Below are 16,474 nucleotides of genomic sequence, written 5' to 3' on the forward strand. Positions count from 1 at the left end.
AAAAAAAATTTCAAAAATACATTTTACACTGACGTTTGGCAAACTCTGTAATGGAACCTCATCCATTGATCAGTCCGGACACCTCATTTCTTGCATTTATAAATCCAATGGCTAGGCCAGCCGGCCGATATTCCCATTGGAGAAACCGATGTTCAGTTCTCATTCACTTATATATATACTATACTTTGTCCTTACTTGTCACACCTTGAATTCACAAAACTTTGGTTCTATATATATTAAACACAGCTAGCTCGCAAACCAAGTAGGCATTGGTTATCTGAGAAAGTTTTGTTTCAGGTTTGGAAAAATGAGACAGCTATTTGGTCGTTTAGCTTTCTCTTTTTTTGTGTGTGTAGTGTTTCTTTGTCTTAGTTTGTGTGGGAGTGTTAGTGGCAATTATGTGAAGTACAACACTGGTGGTGGTGTTGTGGAAGGCAAACTGAATGTTCATCTGGTTCCACATTCCCATGACGATGTGGGATGGTTGAAAACAGTTGATCAGTACTATGTTGGATCAAATAACAGTATCCAGGTCATAGTTCTTCCATCTATGTATTTATGTGTGTAGTTGTAAACTTATAATTAAGGTTTGTTGTGAATTTGGATCATATAAATACTAATTTTTGTAATGTTGTATGATTTTTTGGAGTATAGGGGGCTTGTGTGGAGAATGTGCTGGACTCAGTTGTCGAATCGTTGTTTCGTGATCCAAATAGGAAGTTTGTGTTTGCAGAGATGGTGAGTTCTATGAATTGTGTGAGGGGTTTCCGGGTTTACTTAATGTGTTGTTGTATAATGGTTAGTGTTTAAGTTTCAATGTTATGATTTGTTTTTATTGGTACGTTATACACGAACCTAATGGATTATGAATTCATGACCTTACCTGACCATTGTGAGGTGATTCGAGGAAGTGACATTTGAGACGAGGCTCTTGGCTTTCTATTTATGATGTCACATCAATAGTTTTGACTAAATAGCATGATGTTCTCAATCACATTACAGATATTTGATATATACTTTGCAAATGTAATTGAATGTTGACTGATTTTGACTTCAGTGTAAGAATGTCATAATTAATCTCTTAAATTCGTGAAAAATGTAATACATTTTTTTTTTTTTTTTAAAGTTGACATTGTTGGTAAATTATTTCTATATCATGATATTGCTGTTTTCACATCTTTGTTCCTAAAGGAATTTAACATTGAATGATAGGCTTTTTTCACTCGATGGTGGGTATATCAAAGTGTGGAAACACAAGAAACAGTGAGAAAACTTGTAGATTCTGGACAATTGGAATTCATGTAAGACATTAGCAAGCAGCTTGAATAACTTGAGTGTGTGTGTGTGTGAGAGAGATACAATTTTAAATGCATTTCTATGAATGATAAACAACCTTTTTTTCTATCTGCAGAAATGGTGGTTGGTGTATGCACGATGAAGCAACATGCCATTATATAGACATGATTGACCAAACAACTTTAGGTCATCGCTTCATAAAGGAGCAATTCAATTATATTCCTCGTGCCGGATGGCAAATTGATCCATTTGGACATTCTGCTGTTCAAGCTTACCTACTTGGGGCTGAGGTACACTATTTCATGAGTGTTTATTCACTATTTTGTAAACATTATAATTCTCATATGCTGTGACCAACAACATCTGAATATGTTATGTTTTAAACAGTTTAGTTTCCTTAATACTAAGTACGAACTGACACATCTTGATTCTTAATTCTTTGTAGCTTGGGTTCGATTCTGTACATTTTGCAAGGATAGATTATCAAGACAGAGCAAAACGCAAGAATGACAAATCTCTTGAAGTTATATGGCGTGGGTCCAAAACTTTTGGTTCATCATCTCAGGTTTGGAATTGTGACATCTGCACTTTTACCATTCTTCTATAAAAAGGGCGTTTGAACTCACTATTCACATGTTGGGGCCCTTTGCAGATTTTTACCAATGCCTTTCCTGTTCATTATAGTCCTCCATCTGATTTCCATTTTGAAGTCAATGATGACTATGTGCCAGTCCAGGTTAAAATTTTTCAACAATAGTTACTTTTGCCATGCATTCTCTGGATATCAGATATTCTTGTGGAGTGTACCACTTTAATCTGGTATATATTGTGAGTTGCAGGATAATCCTTTACTATATGACTACAACGTTGAAAAGCGAGTTAATGATTTTATTAATAATGCCACATTCCAGGTAAAATCTTTGCTGACTAATATCTCTTAAAATTGTGTGTCTTAAGGGTCCTGATAGGAATATAGTTCACTGATGTATTTAGAGCTAAAGGAGACTGAAATATAACAGTTACTGTAAATATATATACAGGCAAATGTGACACGGACGAACCATATCATGTGGACGATGGGTGATGATTTTCGGTACCAATATGCTGAGTCTTGGTTCAAGCAAATGGACAAGTTTATTCACTATGTTAACAAGGTAGAGTCTTAATGAAAATAATCAATGTGTTTACTGGAAATTTGATTTCAAGGTTGCAATATCTTAGCTTGATTTGCCTTCAATTTGATGCTTGGCATGGTTCTAAACATGAACCTAAGTATTTTGGTGTGGTCTAAATCACAATAGCTCCTTATTTGGTCCAGCTTGACCCTCCCCTGGATATCAAATCCATACTAGTTTCATGACTTGCAACATTTAAAAAATACATATACTGATAAGTATCCCAATTTGTATGATGGCTTTCAATACAGGTTAATGTTATAATCAATGTGTAATTTCCCTCAAATGTAAACTAGATAATTTTCCTCAAAAGCAATAGGTATTAGAGTCTGGGAACTAGCCTCTCTAAATAAATTGGGGGTTAGGCTGCCTACCAATCACCTTTCTTAGACCTAGAAAAAGTGGGAGATTTGTGCACTAGGTATGACCCTTGGCATACTAGAGAAATTTTCAAAACTCAAATATAGCACTAGATTTGCTAGATAATGACTCTTGATATCAAGACCATTACTAGATGATTTGGATAATGGCTCTCAAAAAAGATTGAGCATTTAAGTTGTGGAATTTTCTTTAATTTCTCCACATATTTATCTAGGAAGCACGGACGCGGCGCCGGAGGTGCCGCACCCGCGTCCGACGCGCGAGGGACGCCGCTGCTCGCGCATCGGTGCCGCGTCGGCCACGTATTTTCCTTTTTTTTTTTTTCCAGTCGACTCGCGCCGACGCGGCTTGAATCGTGCCGAATCGGCGTCGATTCGAGCAGATTCGGCCAGAATCGGGCTGTTTCGGCCGTATCGGGCTGTATCGGCCGGCGACCGAAACGGCCGAAACAGTCCCGAAACGGCCGAAACAGACCGAAATAGGCCTTGAATCATGCCGCAACAGCCGAAATCGGCTCTAAATGAGACCCAAAAACCCTAAATCTGTCATTCCTCAATTTTATTTTGAATATTTGTTGCTTCTTTTGTGTTTTCTTTTTGGTTTTGTGTTGTGTTTTGTGTTTCTTGCTTTCTTCTTTCTTTGTTTTGTGAATCAAGGCATAGTAATATGTTTTTTAAGAATATTATAATAGTAAAAATATATAGAAAATATAAATAAAAATATTTTTAATAATTTTTTAATTGCCGAGTCCCGCCGCACCCGCACCCACCTTTTTCAAAAATTGCCGAGTACCGCACCCGCACCCGCACCCGTGCTTCATAGATATTTATACAACTTCTTTCTCTACTAGCATATTTGAGGTTAAAGTGTTCTTAGAATCTGTGTGTTAAACCATGCTGCATTTCCTGTTTTGTACTAAAACTTATTTGTGAGTTGGTATGTTAATAATCACAACATTTAGCTTGGCACTTCGAAAGATATTATGATTTCCTATCATGATTGCAGTAGATTGTGTCTTTCAAGGACACATCTTCTAAATTAATTTTGATAATCTTTACTCTTTGTTTGATACTCTTAGTTAGTCACTGTATAAATATACTTTTATAGAGGTATTCACTTATTATAATTCTATTCTTATCATTATAAATGGTTATGCATCTTTTCTTGGTATGTTTTTAATTAATTTCAAATTGGGAATGGAGCTTTAGAACATTCTTGTTTTTCTTCCTTTCTCTTTATCAGCTGTTCAATATGTTTCACTTAGTTTTTGTAATCCATTTATGAGTGTGGTTAATATTCTCAGGATGGTCGAGTTAATGCCTTGTATTCTACACCATCTATCTATACTAAGGCGAAAAATGCAGCAAATGAATCATGGCCACTGAAAACCAATGATTATTTCCCGTAAACATTACTTTTTTTCCTCCTACCTTTAGTTGACTAAGCAATTGAAATTATCTACTGCATTAATAAGCTTCTCTAATGCTTGTTGGCAGATATGCAGACAGGGCAAATGCATATTGGACTGGCTTTTTCACTAGTCGCCCAGCCTTGAAGCGATATGTCCGAATTCTGAGTGGATATTATTTGGTATGACATCAGTGTCACTCTGCCTTGCTGATTATGTTGAATCAGAATAGATAGGGAGTAGCTATTTCCTCCATTCCTGTAAGCTTGGTTTTCTGGATGCAAACGACCTAGCATCTTATGCTACCATCCTAGAAAATCCTGGTTATACATGCTTCGTATTTGGTCTCAAAAGTTGTTCACTTAGATAGCAAGAACTCTGCAAGGAACACAAAGATGTGTTCCATGCAGAGAGAGGATAACTTCTTCCTATCATCAATAGAGTGGAGTTCTCTCATCATTTATTTGGGCTATAAACATAATGAAGTAAATTTCCTTCTGTTAAAAATAGGCAGCACGACAAATTGAATATTTGGCTGGAAAGAGATCCAATGGTCCCAACACTGGCAGCTTGGCAGATGCTTTAGGGATTGCACAGCATCATGATGCCGTCACTGGCACTGCTAAACAACATACAACCAATGACTACGAAAAACGCTTGGCTTATGGAGCCTCTGAGGTAGGCAGCTAATCTTCATCTGAATTTGACCTTCTGAGTCTTGTTTTATAGTCTTTGCACCATTGTTATCATATGATACATCTCTCTAAGCTATCCTTTAAAATGCAACAACTTTTTCATAGACAGAAGCTGTAGTTAATGTTGCCCTATCTTGCCTTGCTAACAACAAATCAAGAGATCAATGTACGACGCCTGCATCTACGTTTACTCAGGTGGTGTTACAATGTGGTTCCTAGCACTTTTGCTTCTATATCTATTTTCCTTATATTTTTCTCGAACTTTCCATCATTTGTTATATGTGGCAGCTCAGATAATCAGGTTGCTCCCCCTCTAGCCTAATCCTGATTCTTCTCTTTTTTCTCCCTTTTTCCTTCAATGTTTGAACAGTGTCAATTACTCAATATCAGTTACTGCCCACCAACAGAAGAAGATACTCCAGAAGGGAAGAGTTTGGTAATTTTTTCTAATCTTTCTAACTGTGGTATTAGATAATGCTTTGTTGGGATTTTTATTCATTATGTATTAATGGTTACTTTCAGGTTGTAGTGGCATATAATCCCCTTGGATGGAACCGTACAGACATTATTAAGATACCAGTGAGTACATGCTTATTTTGTGACTGTGATATCATCTTCTTAATTTATGTTATCAAAAAGTAGTTGCCTTTTGAAAATTTGAATTTTTAAATTATTATGCACTGAGCATTTCAAGGAATTGATTTGCTCATTTAGGGTATGTAGTGTAGTGTCTGCTGTGCTAATATATCTTGTTGTATTGTTTGAGTTTCTCATTCCACATCTTAGTAATTTAAGTGTCAATTTGGCGTCTACTTTTTCTTTGAAATGCAAAATTAAACGTTTAGTACAGAAATTTGCTCTCTTTCCTTCCTTTGATTTTGCAAATAGATAGGATGTTTACATTTCAGTGTGATCTGAAAGTGGAATGACTGCCAGGTTAACGATGCCAATCTTGTTGTTCAAGATTCTTCTGGCAAAACCATTGAGGCACAATATGTAGCTTTAGATAACGTTACAGCCAACTTAAGAATCTTCTATACAAAGGCCTACTTGGGAAAGTCATCAAAACAAATCCCTAAATACTGGCTTCTCTTTCAAGCATCTGTGCCGCCACTTGGTTGGAACACTTACTTCATTTCTAATGCATCTGGGAAAGGTATATGTCTGATTTCTTTTCTCATTATTGAATGCCATTTGACTTCTTTCTTTTTTCTATTCCCTAAGAATTAGTTTTTTAGGCTATGAATGCTACTTAACTATTTTGGACTACTATGAAGTTCATTTACTAGAATGGATTGGCGCAGATAGTACTATAATATTGAGGCTGAACTTATTTTAGTTAATCTTATTTTTTATATGCACTCCCATATGGTGCAGGGGAAATGAGAAATGGATTTCTTACCACGATGGACACTCCACAGAATGAGACCATTGAAATTGGACCTGGGAATCTAAAGATGTCATTTTCTTTGACTTCTGGACAACTCAAACGTATTTACAATACTAAAACAGGGGTAATTTCTTTCACAGTACCCAAATAGTTGCCTTGAATTTGGATAGTATTGGTTGAACCAGTTTTTGAACATTATAAACTGCTGACCAAATGATCCAAGTTAGATTGTTGTGGCATCATAATAAAGAATATATATATAGATTTAGAAAGTCAACAAGGAGGAGTAATATTGAGATGGTATCTCATGCGCTTGGCACATGTAAGATTTTCCCAGTAATATTATATGCGTGTGCATGTAGATGATTTATTTTGTCATTACCAAAATCCTCAAAGTCATCCATGTAATAAATTTGAATCTGTTTAAGTTGCAAAAGAGGATTTAGATTAGGACTTTGTTTGTCAGGGGAAGCATTAAAGTTGATTTCTTGACCTGTTTTCCCCATGTATTCAATTTTTTTTTTAAACCTTACAAAATTACTAGTTGGTACAATCCAATTTTCCTTCTGGGATTTTAAAAGAGCGGGATTGTCTCTTCTTGTGTGGTCTGTTTTTCCAGTTTTGAAGGTTGTAGCTAATCTGTCTTGCTGCAAAACTATTATGCATTACCCAATATGATTTTTCATGAATGTCCACAAATTCAATTTTCATATCATTCTATTTTGGGAAGTTGATATTCAATCTTATGTAGCTTCAAGAGAAGATAAATTTTTTGTTTGGCAGTGATGGGTACTGTTCACTTTCTCTGGGTGTTCTACCTTGTTCCACCTAAATATATTTAGTTTGTTTCATTCTACTACTAGAGATGCTTCAGAGACTATTTTAGTTAAACTGAAAGATGTCTTTAAATGAATGTCATGGCCAGGTCGATGTACCAACACAACAGAGTTATCTCTGGTATGCTTCAAGCCCAGGTGATGTCGATCCCCAGGTATGCAATTATGCAGGTTTGGAAATAATTATGACTGGATTCAGTGATATGATAGTTATATTGTCTCTCTTACAGGCTTCTGGTGCATATATTTTCCGGCCTAGTGGCCCTCCCAATATTGTTGCAAGATCAGTAAGCCTTCTTTTCCCATTGTCACTCGTGCTTGCCGAATGTCCAACCACTCACCAGTGACATGTGAATATAATAAAATAATAAACATGCGTTAGAAACTAATAATGTACTCAACTCAAATCAACAAAACCTTTCCTAACTATTTGGGGTTTGCTGCACTTATCCTTGATGCTATTCTACTTTTTCTTGTATTTATTTTAATAATATCTGTTATATATGGTTTCCTTTATATTCTAAAAGCAATTTGATATGCTACAGGTGCCCTTGAAGGTCATTCGTGGACCATTGGTTGATGAGGTTCATCAACAGTTTAGTTCATGGATATACCAGGTTATCAATTTGTTTACATGTTTGGTTTGTCAAGTGCAATCTGTTTTGCATTGTCAGGTTATCGATTAGTATGGTGGTTGTACTTTTCTCCATAATTCAGCAAGTTGTATTGTGATCTAGAACTTGTAGGCACTATAACTATGGCTATGCCTATGTTATCCCCTACTATTTGTGAACACTGAGTATGATTGTTGCAAATCACTGTGGCATATGGGATGTTAAACTCACTTGTCCACAATAATCTAGACAGGAGGACATGGCCTTTTTTTTGTCTGCAAAATCACCATACAAGTGAGCTGCAAAAGACAATTGTTGTGAAAAATATCCAAAATAATAAAATAGCAAGCTCCACAAAGAAAGTTTTTATTCTGGTATTCTCACACTAACTCACATATTAGGAAAAGATTTATCTTCTGACATTCACACTCTTAAACAAATGCTATACTACCACTTTAATTTATAGGGACTTTCATACATTCATATGTCTCTTATTAGCATGCAGGATTACCAATCATACATAGGAATTATTACATCTTTTTATATATTTTAAATAGCAATATGAAATTCGAAAACCAACAAAGAAATCTCTAAACTTACCACCTTATGATTATGACCCAGTGACAACTGTTTAATAAATACATTGAGTGTTACTGTTATTCTTTATTTATATACTTCAATGTTTTGTGTCTTCCACCATCCATGACATGCTTATTTTTACTGGTGGTTTTTTTATTAGGTCACCAGACTTTACAGAGACAAGGAGCATGCAGAAGTTGAATTCACTGTGAGTTACAGAACCTTCCTTTTTCTAAAGATTTTGATGAAAGAAACATCTTCTATACATTTTAACTATGTAAATAATATGAAAACTGTGGCCAGTAATGATTTCTGTTTACTGCATGTAAAGTAAAAATTGTCTAATCTTTCTGAACTCAAATTTAGTGACTTTGACAAATTTTATTTGCAGATTGGTCCAATTCCTGTGGATGATAGTGTTGGTAAAGAGGTCATCACGCGAATGACAACAAATATGGTCACTAACAAGGTGTTTTATACTGATTCTAATGGAAGAGATTTTCTAGAACGGGTATGAGTCATGACTCTGTCTCACACACCATTTTCCTCTTTAAAAAAAAAATAATAATAATAATAATAGGGAACCCTTCATGTAGTAGTGCTACTTTCAGCTAAATGCTTCAGAGTATCCCCACCTGGCCACAGGTTAGGACTCAATGGAGGGTAGATTTATATATTTTTCCTTTTTCTTTGCTAGGTAGGAAAATTTAAATCCTAACTCTTGAAGATTTTCATTGATTTATGCATGTTTGTAGGCTTGACCTCAATCCTGTGAAAAGTTTTTTGGTTTTTTAAAATAAATTGAAGTCCTAGATAATGTACTCTCTATGGATACAGATCTGTTCTTGGCTCTCTCTGGCATGCAAATCATGCAACAAATATAAACTGTTATATTCTAGTCCTCTTGGCTGGCTGATCATAGCTTCCAAATAGCACATTTGTCCAGTTTTATGCTAAGTTTCCTTTCAAGAAGTTAGCCAATGAATGTCAGTTCCTCAAAATCATATCTCTAGAATATCATTTAGTAACATCTTTTCACAGTAAAATCCTCTCTTCTGTCCTTTACACCCCCTTCCCTTTCTTTTTTTTTTGGATTTATTTTTGAGTTTCCTGCATTTGCACACTGTAAAACATTAAGAGTGTTGCCCCCTTCAATGGAGTTTAATGTTCTCAATGTTTATTGTGTTGTAACTAGAAATCTATGGTCATAATTTTGCAGATTCGTGATTACAGAGCAGATTGGCCACTTTCAGTAAATCAACCTGTAGCAGGAAACTACTATCCAGTAATCTTCTTAATACTCTATCAATTAACATTAACCATATATGTGTAAAACACTAGCAGCACTGGATTATTTTACTTGGGGGTGCATTAGGAAAAATGCATTAGTAATGAATTAGGCTGCATTGTTTGAGCTTAAAAGGACCTTGTTAATTCTTGATCTTGACAATCCTTATGAGTTTTTTTTTTTTGTTGATGTATTATAATTTTTCATTTTGAGATTAGACTGTCCTTGACTCGTGGTTTCTAATTGCATTCAAAGATCAAGAATTCAAACTCTCTGATTTATAATTTTCTTGATGTCTATATAGGTCCTATCATTTAAATATTCAAATATGAAACAACATTCGAACGTAAGATTATAATCCCATGTCCACATATAATAATGCATGCGTGTTTTAGGTGTGTGGTTGACTGGTTGTGAGGAGAATTTTCCTCTTGAATGGTTAATCACACAGCACCTAGCCCAGGCTGCTATTCACTTTTGAAATGCATGAAGATCAAGGACACATTTAAGGCCAATACTAGTATAGGACAATAATTATATTCGGGCTCTTTAAAATTAAATATGGATTTCTTAAAAAGTGATCAAGAGGCTCCCACCTGTTCTTTCTCATTGTGTTTAATGACTAAAATAACATTAATTCTGTAATGGTAATCTTCTTCTTCTTCTTTTTTCAGCTTAATCTTGGAATTTATACCAGGGATAATAAATCTGAATTATCAGTCTTGGTTGACCGTGCAACTGGTGGAGCCAGCATTGAAGATGGAGAAATAGAGCTAATGCTCCATAGGTTCAAATTTCATATTTTCTTGTTGTTTAACATTCAGGTTAAATGTGTGTTTTGGTTTAGATGTGGGCATGCTAAGCTGATTATCCTTTCTTTTCATACAAGGCGTACGGTCAAGGATGACTCTAGAGGAGTGGGTGAAGCATTGGATGAAAGTGTGTGCGTTGATGAATCATGTGAAGGATTAACGGTATGATAGCACATAGAATGAGTAATTTATGCTTTTGAATTACCATTTTTTTCTACACTTTACCTCTATGTGAGGATGGCCATATCAAAATGTAAAGAAATGAATGAATTTCATTGAGTTAGTAATTGAATAATCTAATACATTGATCTCTGTTATATATAGCTTTGTTCTCTGTTAACCACTCTAGCTTTCTTCCTGCTCTTCTAATATTTTCCAAAAGGTGCATTCAATATGATGATTTCGTTCTCAAAAAAAAAAAAAAAAAAAAAAAAAACCAATACATCCTGATTTAATGATATAACTTGTTTACCACACACTGCCTCTGCACGATACAAGGCATGGGATTTCTTAATTGGTGTTAAATACATACATTTTCTTTTTATATATAACTTTAGAAAGTTTACATGTCTAATTAATTTAATTTTTACATGGTGGACTTAAAATGAGTATGCTTTTCCAGTGGACTAATTTTGGAGTTGAAAACTTTTTGGTCAAATTTGCGTGTTTTTCATTGTCTTCTTATTTTTACTTTGATTGTAGGGTTGTTAATTGTTATGTATTAGTGCCCAAGGCTTGCTGAAAATTTGCCAGCAAAAGTGCTTTTAAGCATGAAACCAATGGCCTTATAATTGAACTGCTTCAAAGATAGAAAAAGACTCAATAGTATTATCCATAATCCTGATTTCTCATTTGATATCTTTGATACAGGTTCGCGGAAATTATTATGTAAGCATTAACCAGGTAGGGGCTGGAGCACGCTGGCGCCGAACAACTGGCCAAGAAGTGTACTCTCCTCTTCTTCTAGCTTTCACACATGAGGTATGGCTGGATTGCAGTTTCGGGTGTTATCTTCATAGCTGATTTACATACTAATATAATTAATGTTCAGAAGTTGGAGGACTGGAAAGCATCTCATTTGACAAAAGCAACTACCATTGATCCAAACTACAGCTTGCCTCTCAATGTTGCTTTGATTACTCTTCAGGTTTCTGTGTTTACTCACTGTAGAATAAATTGAGTTTTTGATTCTCTCTTTCTTGCTCCCTAACACTAATGTTGCAGGAGTTGGATGATGGAAGTGTGCTCCTCCGTTTGGCTCATTTATACGAGGTAAATGATAAAAAGCATCAAGCTCCTCTTTGTACTACAATTGATGTGAGCACGTGAGACCACATGTCAGTGAGACAATGAGCGCATGCGCCCGTCTCACAAGATACTGTCTCGATTGAGTGACGCTTAGATATGTGTCAACTTAAGAGGCCCTTCTCCCAAGTCATACATAAAATAGCAACCAAGCCCTAGTCCAAACACGACATATCCTACATCTTTTTTTCATTTTCTTTTCCTGGGCTCTAATATAATTTCCTTCCATGTTGCTACGTCAAATATGTAGTTCTTATACACTTTCTGGTGTTGGTGAAAATGTATTCAGGTGGGTGAAGATGCTGAATATTCAACACTAGCCAATGTTGAACTGAAGAAGATTTTTACTGGGAAAACGGTATGTCCGATTTCTGCCTAGTGTTATTGCAGTGATTTTTATCCTAACAAGGTAGTAAAAGTATGGTCCCAGATCATTCTCTATGATTAAGTCATTTAATCTCAAACAAATACTTGGGAAGACACATTCACAAAGAACTGTTATTAACATATGTTTTGGAAGAGAGGATAATCCGAAAAGCCATGTTATGAGGGTGTAAAATATCAATGTGATTATTAGTTTTTGAACTTTCAGATAAAGAAGGTCAAGGAAATGAGCTTATCAACAAACCAAGAGAAGTCAGAGATGAAGAGGATGACATGGAGAGTTGAGGGAGACAGCAGAACGGAACCTAACCCAATTAGAGGCGGTCCAATCAACAATTCAACTCTTGTTGTTGAGCTTGGTCCTATGGAGATTCGTACTTTTTTGTTGAAATTTTAGCATCTATAATCAGTATATAATTTGAACAAGACAGAGGAAATAATATTTTTATGCTGAGTTGTGTGCCTGTATCATTAAATTATTACCGGTAGATAAATAAGTGATTTTTGTAGTAGGTTTAAACGAGAATTAAAAGACAATATCGAACCACCTAGGCAAATATTTAGACCTCAATAACTAATTTTATGCCTTAATCACTTTTTAATTTTAAACTAGCAATTAGTCCAAATATAAGTGATTAATCAAATTTCATATTGCATGCATATTAGTATAAGAACCAAAGCATAAATAGAGCAAGTGTAATGTGGACGATAGTTTTTGGCTAAAGAATGTAGACTTTGTTTTTGCTATAAAAAAAACATGGGTGATAGTTTATGGTGTACAAGTTTAATTTGTCCCAATATTTGCTTGGTTTTAAGATTTTTTTTTTTTTTTTTAAAACAAACAAATTCAAAAAAAAAAAAATGAAATGAATGATGTGGGGGGCGAAAAGATCCTGATGAGAATGTGGGCCTTTTGGGCCGTGTTAAGGAAGGCCGACCTGCTACTGGGTTTAGAATTTGTTGGTACTATGGGTCGGCCCATACGCCGAGGGTCCGAGGATCCAGCCGAGGGTGAACTTATCCTCGGACGGACACCGAAGAACTCGGGGTTTCGCAATAAAGATTAGGGGATGACACGGTTAAGACCAATGGTTAAAAGGGGTAAACCCTAGAATGCCCCAGAAGCACTGGTGTTGAAGAAATGTCAAAGATAAAGGCTGCTACCTCCACATTAAAGACCCTGCACCTACCACCCTGGCCGCATTGATGGGGAAGTGACACCTGAACAGTGGAAGAGAAACTTCTGGTTACTATTCAAAGGCACTGGGAAAAGAAATATCTAGGTTAAAGGGGAGGTAAAGCAACACGTGTAAAAGGTATTCAAGAGAGTAGTATTTAAGGGGGAATCTAAGACAGAAAGAAGGGATCTCCCTTTTTGTAACCTAAAAGAAAGAGAAAAAGAAGGAGAGAGAAATTATATAAGAACAGTTCTCGGCTTACGTCCGAGCAGATTGATTCATAGCATTCTTTGTTGTTTTTAAGTGTTTATCATATTTAGCTTGCTATTTAATCCTCAAACACTTCTAACCTGGGTTTCAAGCCCACACTCTACAAATTACATTGTTTAAGGCTCGTTGGGCCTGAGCCCGAGCCCGTAACTGTTCTTGGGGCCAGGTGCAATTGTGCACTTACAATTGGCGCCGTCTGTGGGAAATCTAGTCTAGAAGAGGTAGGGATATTATGGCAGGCTTAGGCTCTCACCATGCAGAGTCACAAGGATCACAACCGGAAGATCATTTCCAACGTCTTGAACATCGTAGGGATCGTGAGGGAAGCGTCCATACAGAGTATCCAGGTGATGGCCATATTCATGAAGGGGGTAGCACCACCCATGATGAGGGTTCTAAGTCCATGCAGAAGGAAATCAACCGTCTAAAGAGAAAGTTACGCCGCGCTAAGCGTAGGTTTTCATCATCCTCATCTAATTCTTCCTCAGAGGAGGATAGGAGAGCTGGCCACAGCTCAAGGTTGCGCACTCCCACCAGTGCAACATCCTCCAGTGAGGAGGGCAGCCAACCAACTCGCAGACGGAAGAAGCCTCGTTCTAAGGGCCTAGGCAACGATACCATGAGTAGGGCGTTGCACCAACTCTCTAAATCTCCGTTTTCACGGAGGATTGAGAGGGGGAGGCTCCCCAGGCGGTTCACCCAGCCCACCTTCACCATTTATAATGGCCGGACTGATCCGGTGGAGCACGTGAGTCACTTCAACCAGAGGATGGCGGTGCACTCTCACAATGAGACTCTGATGTGTAAAGTTTTCCCCTCCAGCTTGGGACCTGTGGCTATGAGATGGTTTAACGGTCTCAAATCTGGGTCCGTAGGCTCGTTTGGGGAGCTGACTAGGGCATTTGCTTCGCGGTTCATTACGTGTAGCAGAGTCCCTCGGCCATTGGATTCGCTGCTATCCATGGCCATGAAGGAAGGGGAGACACTGAAAGCATACTCCGACCGATACTGGGAGATGTTTAACGAGATAGATGGTGACTTTGATGAGGTGGCGCTTAATACCTTCAAGGTAGGTCTCCCTACTGACCACGACCTAAGAAAGTCTTTGACGAAAAAGCCCGTCCGCAGTGTACGCCGCCTTATAGATCGTATTGATGAGTACAAGAGGGTAGAAGAAGACCAGCAGCAAGGGAAGGGAAAGGAAAAGGTTATCCCGCAGGAGAGAAGGGATTTCAGGTCGGATAGATACCATAACAACAAGCCGAGGAGGGATTACTTCGGGCAATCCGGCTTGGCAGCACCTCAGGCTGTAAATACTGTGTTCCGAGAGCCGGTGCATCAGTTACTAGAGAAAGTTCGTAAAGAGCCTTTCTTCAGGTGGCCAGGCAAGATGGCAGGGGACCCTGCGAGAAGAAACCAAAATCTCTTTTGCCAGTACCATCAGGATGTAGGCCACACTACCGAGAACTGTCGGACTCTGTGGAACCATCTAGAGTAGCTCGTCAGTGAGGGAAAGCTGAAGCAGCACTTGTGTCAGCCCACTGGGCAGGTCAGTCAAGTTCGTTCAAACAATCAGAGGAACAATACATCTCGGCCAGCCTTGGGAACAATTAATGTTATCTTCGCTGCCCCTGGCAGGACCGGCTCAGGTCCCACTAGGGTGATGGCGGTTTCCCATTAACAGACCGAGGACATGGGTCATAGGCCGAAGAGGTTGAAGGGCATTTTGCCCGTCTTAGATTTCTCGGAGGAGGATAAGGTAGGGACTATCCAGCCCCATGACGATGCTCTCGTGGTTACCCTCAGAATTGGGAACTATGACGTGAGAAGGGTGATGATAGATCAGGGCAGCGGTGCAGATATCATGTACCCTGATCTGTTTAAGGGGTTAAGATTGAAGTTGGAAGACCTTACTCCTTATGACTTGCCACTTATAAGCTTCGAAGGGAGAGCCGTTGTGCCGAAGGGACAGATCCGTTTGCCCGTTCAGTCCGGCTCAGAAACGGTGGAGGTGGACTTCATCGTTGTTGATGCGTACTCTCCATACACGGCCATCCTTGCCAGGCCTTGGTTGCATGCGCTTGGAGCCGTCTCTTCTACCTTACATGTTAAAGTTAAATTCCCCTCGGGGGAATGTGTTGAGGAAATCCTCGGCAGCCAATCAGTAGCCAGGTAGTGCATATCGGCTGCGGTACTGCATCAGACGGAAGCCGAGTCTTCGGCTTTGATCAACAAGGGATTATAGCAGTTAACGGCTCCTGACTCATCTGGAGAGGTGACAGGAGATGAGACACAGTGCGAGGGATTAGAGAAGTTTCCAGTGGCCGATGACCCGGAGAGATTCTTCCAAGTCGGTGTACTTTTACCACACCAAGAGAAAATGGAGTTGTTAGAGTTCTTGAAGGATAATGTTGATGTTTTTGCATGGGATCCTTATGAAGCTCCGGGCCTGGATCCGGGCTTCATTTGTCATCACCTAAATGTCAACCCGGCTATCATTCCGAGAAGGCAGCCACCTCGGCGATCTTCCAGGGAACATTCCGAGGCTGTGAAGGAAGAAGTACTCAAACTCAAAAGGGCTGGGGCTATCAAAGAAGTTTTCTACCCTGAGTGGTTAACCCATACAGTTGTCGTTAAAAAGAAAAATGGAACGTGGAGGGTATGTGTGGACTTTACTGATCTGAACAAGGCCTGTCCCAAAGATTCGTTCCCAATGCCACGTATTGATCAACTGGTGGATGCCACTGTCGGACATCCTCGGATGAGTTTCTTAGACGCCTTCCAGGGTTATCACCAGATTCCCTTGGCACTGGAGGATCAGGAGAAGACTGCTTTCATTACTCCAACCGGGAACTATCATTAT

The 16,474-nt window shown here is 38.1% G+C and overlaps 1 protein-coding gene across 1 annotated transcript; it reads left to right on the forward strand.

Annotated features, from left to right (window-relative positions):
* Positions 1 to 307: 307 nt before the first annotated feature.
* Positions 308 to 12,744, forward strand: LOC142625867 (alpha-mannosidase). Its single transcript, XM_075799605.1, has 29 exons — positions 308 to 532; positions 655 to 738; positions 1,213 to 1,301; positions 1,412 to 1,586; positions 1,742 to 1,861; positions 1,949 to 2,032; positions 2,136 to 2,207; positions 2,337 to 2,450; positions 4,156 to 4,256; positions 4,349 to 4,442; positions 4,771 to 4,938; positions 5,061 to 5,150; positions 5,326 to 5,391; positions 5,478 to 5,534; positions 5,892 to 6,111; positions 6,333 to 6,469; positions 7,271 to 7,336; positions 7,412 to 7,468; positions 7,727 to 7,798; positions 8,535 to 8,582; positions 8,766 to 8,885; positions 9,594 to 9,659; positions 10,337 to 10,449; positions 10,552 to 10,636; positions 11,345 to 11,455; positions 11,526 to 11,621; positions 11,699 to 11,746; positions 12,069 to 12,137; positions 12,372 to 12,744. Exons 1-29 carry the CDS (start codon positions 308 to 310, stop codon positions 12,558 to 12,560), a joined length of 3,036 nt encoding a protein of 1,011 aa, XP_075655720.1. The 3' UTR covers positions 12,561 to 12,744.
* The last annotated feature ends 3,730 nt before the right edge of the window (positions 12,745 to 16,474 follow it).

The sequence above is a fragment of the Castanea sativa genome, chromosome 2 (genome assembly GCF_040712315.1).
Source record: "Castanea sativa cultivar Marrone di Chiusa Pesio chromosome 2, ASM4071231v1".
Classification (NCBI taxonomy): Eukaryota; Viridiplantae; Streptophyta; class Magnoliopsida; order Fagales; family Fagaceae; genus Castanea; species Castanea sativa.

Coding starts and splice junctions, on each gene's coding strand:
- LOC142625867 (XM_075799605.1), top strand. CDS start 308: ATGAGACAGCTATTTGGTCGTTTAGCTTTCTCTTTTTTTGTGTGTGTA. Junction 6,470..7,270: donor TTTACAATACTAAAACAGGG/GTAATTTCTTTC, acceptor TGTCATGGCCAG/GTCGATGTACCAACACAACA. Junction 8,583..8,765: donor ATGCAGAAGTTGAATTCACT/GTGAGTTACAGA, acceptor TTTTATTTGCAG/ATTGGTCCAATTCCTGTGGA.